This window comes from Gadus morhua, chromosome 12, assembly GCF_902167405.1.
Source record: "Gadus morhua chromosome 12, gadMor3.0, whole genome shotgun sequence".
NCBI classification, from domain to species: Eukaryota; Metazoa; Chordata; class Actinopteri; order Gadiformes; family Gadidae; genus Gadus; species Gadus morhua.
In genome coordinates this window covers 6,017,668-6,024,085 of record NC_044059.1, presented here as the reverse complement: position 1 = coordinate 6,024,085, position 6,418 = coordinate 6,017,668, and the positions used below count along the sequence as shown (strand labels likewise).

The following is a 6,418-nucleotide window of genomic DNA, read 5'->3' as shown; positions in this document are numbered from 1 at the left end:
GGCTCCTTCTACTCACATCTGACCAGGAAAGAGGATGTCAACATCCAGTCACGGATCGCCCTCTACACATAGCGTCACACATGTTGATAATACATGCAATCGCTTTCTATGCAATACACAGCTGCAGAAATACATTATTAGTATGGGGTTGTCCATTGGCAGTTAGACCCCTGAATGGACACAACAAGACTATCCTGTGCCACCTCTGACTTGCTGCCTGCACCTCCTGCTCACAGACACACACACACGGATATACCGGACACGCACGCACGCACGGATATACCGGACACGCACGCACGCACGGATATACCGGGCACGCACGCACGCACGGATATACCGGGCACGCACGCACGCACGGATATACCGGGCACGCACGCACGCACGGATATACCGGGCACGCACGCACGCACGGATATACCGGGCACGCACGCACGCACGGATATACCGGGCACGCACGCACACACACACACACACACACACACACACACACACACACACACACACACACACACACACACACACACACACACACACACACACACACACACCTAAGCCTCCTCCACTCCCCTCCTCCTCCACCACCCCACCCTGACTGGTGGGGTAATGGAGGGAGGAGGAGGGGCTGGAGGGGGGGGGGACCTCGGTTAGCTTAGATAATCTGAGGAGCAAACGGTCTTTAGCGCGCCAAGAATAGCAGGGGCTAGCCTCTTACCTACGGGTTTAGCCCACTAAAGTTATACACGTGTGTGACTCGGGTTGGGGCAAAGCCCAGAGAACACTCAACGTGTACTCCTTGTAAACTCAAGATACTATATAATATAAATCCATACAAATACACGGAAACACAACAATGAAAATACCAAAAATACCCTCTAACAGAACCTGTCGTCAGACCCTTTAAGATAGTTGAACATTGTAGTTGACGGATGCATTATATCAGCGCTGGCAACCATTCTAAATTGTCACCACTTTTAATGATCTGGGAATCTCTTGGGGAGCTCCCTGTGGAGCAGGAGTGGGCCAGAGGAGGAGGGAGGAGGAGGGAGAGAGGAGCTAGGAAGCACCGGACGGGGGGGGTAACAAGGGAGCCGGGAGGAGACCCCTTCCTCAGCTCGACTCACCAGTTTATAAGCATGGCGGCGCTGTTCTCCGCTATGAACGGCAGCTCCCCGTGCACGCTCCAGAAGCCCAGCAGTAAAATCCACCAGACCCGCATCGTGGTTCCCTCTCAGGTCCTCAGAAGAGTCAAGGAGTCCCGCGGCGGAGCAGGGCTGCAGGTCAGAGGTCACCGGAGCCCAGCCCTGGGACAGGGACGCCCTCCGGTCGACATAGTGCAGGTCTGCTGCTGGAGAGCAGAAGAACATCCACAAACCCTCTCCTCCTCCTCCTCCTCCTCCTCCTCCTCCTCCCCTCTCCTACCCTTGGGTCACCTCAGCCCACCCCCGCCCCAGGCATCTGCTCACCTGCCAGAAGTAATAGACACAACAATCTGCACCCCAGTCCCTCTCTCGTTATGTTTGTTTGGGATTTTCTTTTCTTTTTTTTTTTTTTTCCAGATAAAGCTAAGAAAGGAATGAACTGTCCTGAATCAAGTGTCTGTAGCCCGGCCTGACAGAATGGAATGGGTTGTTGCAGCCAGGGGGAGAGGGAGCGAGGGAGAGAGAGAGAGAGTGTGAGAGAGAGCGAGAGAGCGAGAGAGAGCGAGAGAGAGAGAGAGTCCTGCAGGATGCAGATTGTGTCAGGGGATTAGGGCGAGAGAGAAATGGGATTTTGCCAGGAGGAAAGCCACTGTCATCTGTGAGTTTCAGTGTCCGAGCTTCAGTTGAGGGATTTTTTTTTTTCAGGAAAGAGAGAGAGAAAAAAACCTGAAATGCAATCTTCAGTTTGTCAACAGGATGTGATATTGTACTAACAGCAGCATTCCCTAGTCCCATTTAATACACACACAGAACTACTATCCATGCATTGATATATACTGATCTTGGAGTCACATTTAATACAAACCCACAGAACGATTACCCATGCATCCATCTATGCTGATCTTACTATACTGGTAATGCTTTTTATTTGTCATCATGCCAGTTGACCCATATGTCATTATCTGATGCTATTTTTAACCATTTAATACCTTTTAATTTCCTAGCATGCTTTAGGAATTGCATTGGATTTTTTCTACTTCCTACCCCTATTATCTGCAAAGGGAATGTCAATAGCTTGGCTTCCCTCTTGTGGTTTCATGCAACTCCAAAATTAATTAATCTGAACTAAACATAGATAAATCAAAGGAATTTTACCTGTTGGACCCATTATAGTTGCGAATTGGAAAATGGAAAAACCCCAAAAAAATAATATTAGTTATAGGACCTGGATCAGTGTTTAGACGATATAGCAAGCTATGACAAATCGAAGATTATGATGAGTCAAATAAAAGATTATTATGAGTCTTGTCTAACACTGAACCTAGTTTGGCCTTGCTTGCTCGACACAAATTCTTTCAGCCGCGGCAGATTACCTGCCCTTTTAATCTGTAGTTTCACCTCTCCCGTGCGACCTCAAATAATCCACAATTCTTTCAGAAAACTACAACTAGTACCAGGGTGCTCTGAGGACAGCCGGACACAGTTATCATTATTTTTCTATGTGTGCGTGTGCGTGCGTGTGCCTGTGCGTGTGTGTAACACAGGTCAGTACACGGTGATGATGTGTCACTTCTACCTGAAGAGGAAGATCGGCTACTTTGTGATCCAGACCTACATGCCATGCTTCATGACCGTCATCCTGTCCCAAGTCTCCTTCTGGCTCAACCGAGAGTCTGTCCCTGCCCGCACCGTCTTCGGTGAGCCCCAACCCTAAGTGGAAAATAATGTTGTATGAAATTGGTAGCTTTTGCTGAACCTATTTATAGCCAAGGCAAGTTCATAGACATTATTCCTTGAGGGGCGGTATTGGTTAGTCGGTGGGGAAGGCTTCTAGAATTGTTGGGAGAACTGTTATTCAGAGGAACTGTTTTGTAAGTGGTACCTGGGTGGGGAAACGGGATGCAGAATGAAAGATAACGGCTGTTCGGTGACATGCTTTTAGGCATGCGGCAGAGTGCCTACAGGGCTTCATGCCAGAAATCTTCTGAAGTCAGGTGAGGTAGTATAAAGATCCACAAAGTAAATGTCCAGAGCAGGTTGTGATGGAGAAATAGGCCCAACACAGATTTCCCCTAGGAGACTTGGCTTTGGCCATTATTACTTTTTGAATTAGGTGCTTTATGATTTTATCATATCTAAAACACAATAAAATACAATAATTAAAAGTAATTAATAGAAAGTACAAAAAGGTCAAATAAAAATGAATCTAGTAAATTATTATTTTGTAGTAGTCGTGCCGTCTGTTTTCTGATTGGACGAGCCTATTTGGATACCTCGGAGCAACTGAGCCCCTCAAAGTATTCAGAGTGTCTGAAAACGAGGTCTTCTGGTTTTGATGGTTGATCATTTAGTGGCGCTTCAACCTAACCCCCAGCCTCCCTCCCCCAGGCGTCACCACGGTGCTCACCATGACCACGCTCAGCATCAGTGCCAGGAACTCGCTGCCCAAGGTGGCGTACGCCACTGCCATGGACTGGTTCATCGCCGTCTGCTACGCCTTCGTCTTCTCTGCGCTCATCGAGTTCGCCACCGTCAACTACTTCACCAAGAGGAGCTGGGCATGGGACGGCAAGAAGGCCATGGAGGCCCAGCAGCCCAAGGTGTGTGGACCCAGATTACACACAAACATGTGTGTGTGTGTGTAGGCACGATTAATAGCTTAAAAAATATGTGTGTGCGTTTACCAACATTAGACTAAAAGAAGAGTGTGCCTGTGTGTGTGTGCGCGTGCGTGCGTTTGTGTGTGTATAGGCACAAATATTAACTTAAGGAATATCTGTGTGTGTACCCACGTGTGCATGTGTGTATGTGTGTGTATCCGTGTAAATGTATGTATATGAGTGTGTGTGTGTGTGTGTGTGTGTGTGTGTGTGTGTGTGTGTGTGTGTGTGTGTGTGTGTGTGTGTGTGTGTGTGTGTGTGTGTGTGTGTGTGTGTGTGTGTGTGTGCTAGCAATGGTAGATAACAATCACAGATCATTTGGTGTGTTATTGGGGTACAGACTGGTAAGGTGTTATGCTTGGCTACTTATATGTCATACTGGATGTGCTGTCACTTGTGTTTCCCCAGAAAAAGGACCCATTGGCGCTGTCCAAGAAGCCCAACAACAGCTGCTCGGTAGGGGGCATGAACTACCCCTCCCACCTAAACAAGGACGCCTCCATCTCCACCATCTCCAACAGCACGGCGGTCCAGCTGAAGACCTCTGAGGCCAAGCCGCCCGACTCCAAAAAGACTTACAACAGCGTGAGCAAGATCGACAAGATGTCGCGCATCGTGTTCCCCGTGCTATTCGGGACCTTCAACCTGGTGTACTGGGCTACGTACCTCAACAGAGAACCCGTGATCAAGGGAGCAGACGAATCCACGTAGACACCTCCGCTCCTCTCTCTCTCTCTCTGACCTCTGACCCTTCAGGATTTGATAACAATTACCGAGTACTTATCCTCGCTGAGTCACTATCATTTGATTTATCCTTTTTTTTTTTTTTTTTTTTTTTCTTTTTTTTTAAGAATACCATTGCATGTCCAAGCTTCTATTGTCATGGTTGGACTACATGTTTATCTACAATTTGTTTCCCGCCGATACAATCTGACATTGAGGGTTGATATTTATTTATTCTTTTGACTCCAAATAGCGTTTAAACATAAAGCAAGGCCGAATGCTATGCAAAACGACACCCGTGGTGCCACCTATTTCCACATCCCCGCTTTGGAAACAAAGAAAGAGAGGTTAGAATTGGCCCATGAGCAGACCTTGCTTCCTTATTAAAAGCAGAACCAATAGCCATGCTAGTTGCCTTCCAAGTGTAAAAACACACAGAATGCACTGAAATCCCGCCATTTACTTTTTTTTTAAAAAAGGCAGACATGACAGCCATCATCGAATATTGTTTTGCCTTAATTTTAGCTTTTGAAAATACATTTTATTTGAGGGCAGCTTCTGTTTTAGAGTTGCTGTGTTGAAATCCATTGTATGTACATACATATATATCCCCTGCCTATAAAGAATCCCTATTAATCTGGTTAAGTTTGATTCTACGTTTTGCAGGTGATGCATCATAAAGTTGCTCTTAGCTTAGCGCTTCATTGATTTGGTTTACTGAGTTGGCATCGGAATAGCGTGTGCTTTGGCGGTTTTGAGAACATATTTGATGCTTTTTTCAAACTTGTGGCTTTTTCGATATTTTTGTTTGTCTCGTTTATATGCGCTTTGATGAAACTTGTGAATATTCTTAACATTTTGATGCTTTTAAAGGGACAACTTTTTGTCCTGATAGGTTAGTCGCTGTAGATTGAGCTCGAGTAGCGCCTTAGCTAGCTAACAGAATGATTGGATTGTTGCATTTTGACACTTAGCAATTTGATCCTTCTTAAATCATATTGCTTGTTATTTTTTAATGTTGACATGAAATTCCTAAAAGATCAAACCATTGTTTTAAGTTTTTCAAATGCAATAATTAGCCAAGAACAATTTTAAGGACATTTTTCTTTTTTTTTTGCTAATTGACCCTTGACCTCAGAAACCTAAGTGCAGCTTTTTACATTGCGTTGGTTACAAAATATTTCTAACAATGTACTGTAATATTGTTCACAGAACGGTAGTATTATACGAAAAGGGAAAGAGTTCTGGGTACTCTATAGATCACTAGGAGTGGCTCCAGGTCTCATATGAACGGCACGTCACTTTTTAATTAGCTAATACTGCTAAAGGTCATTGGAATACCCAAGTAATATTGGATTATTACAGTCAAACTTACTTTATGTACAGCTGTTCTTTAATGCAAATGTCAGAAGCAATAAATACATGCTCATACAAATTAGAACCAACTGTGAAAATTTGAGTTATTTGCGATTGATCCTCATTCATTTTCAGTGGAAATGACCCCACTGTTCTAATGAGGACCTTACTGTACATTAACATGATGATATTTTCCGATAGAGGAATGGATGTTGACATGCTATCCTTCAGTAAAGCAGTAGCTTAACGAGTGACCCTTGCTTGCTCGGACCAGTATTTAGCACGTGCGACTGTGTATTTAATTATAAACACATCTCTGATCTTCCAGCTTCTACTTCTGCCGTTGGAACGTCAAATCCTTGTGGTGGTAGAAGCAGGGGAGCAGGGGCCTCTCTGTAACATCTGGCTCACATCTGTTTGTCAAGGATTTACATCCACTTAAGTTGTTTTTTATATTCGCTGTAGTCGTACTATAGTACACTCTAAGCTGTCAACGATGCAGGCGAATAACAGCAATCAGAGCCAAGCCGGAGATGCTGT

At 45.2% G+C, this 6,418-nt stretch overlaps 2 protein-coding genes across 4 annotated transcripts in view; one reads left to right on the top strand and one right to left on the bottom strand.

The window, feature by feature from the left end:
- gabrb3 (gamma-aminobutyric acid type A receptor subunit beta3) overlaps positions 1-1,391 on the bottom strand; it is a 41,317-nt gene extending 39,926 nt beyond the window's left edge. The window contains exon 1 of one of the 2 annotated variants that reach the window (XM_030373093.1): positions 1,122-1,391. In XM_030373093.1, coding sequence (XP_030228953.1) covers positions 1,122-1,216 — 95 coding nt within the window. In that variant the 5' untranslated portion in view covers positions 1,217-1,391. The remainder of the gene's footprint in view (positions 1-1,121) is intronic. The other variant, XM_030373094.1, reaches the window with a different exon arrangement.
- Positions 1-5,963, top strand: part of gabra5 (gamma-aminobutyric acid type A receptor subunit alpha5) — a 22,811-nt gene extending 16,848 nt beyond the window's left edge. Inside the window, exons 8-10 of one of the 2 annotated variants that reach the window (XM_030373097.1) lie at positions 2,684-2,836; positions 3,528-3,739; positions 4,208-5,963. In XM_030373097.1, the coding sequence (XP_030228957.1) occupies positions 2,684-2,836; positions 3,528-3,739; positions 4,208-4,510 (668 nt within the window). In that variant the 3' untranslated portion in view covers positions 4,511-5,963. The remainder of the gene's footprint in view (positions 1-2,683; positions 2,837-3,527; positions 3,740-4,207) is intronic. The other variant, XM_030373098.1, reaches the window with a different exon arrangement.
- Positions 5,964-6,418: the final 455 nt, after the last annotated feature.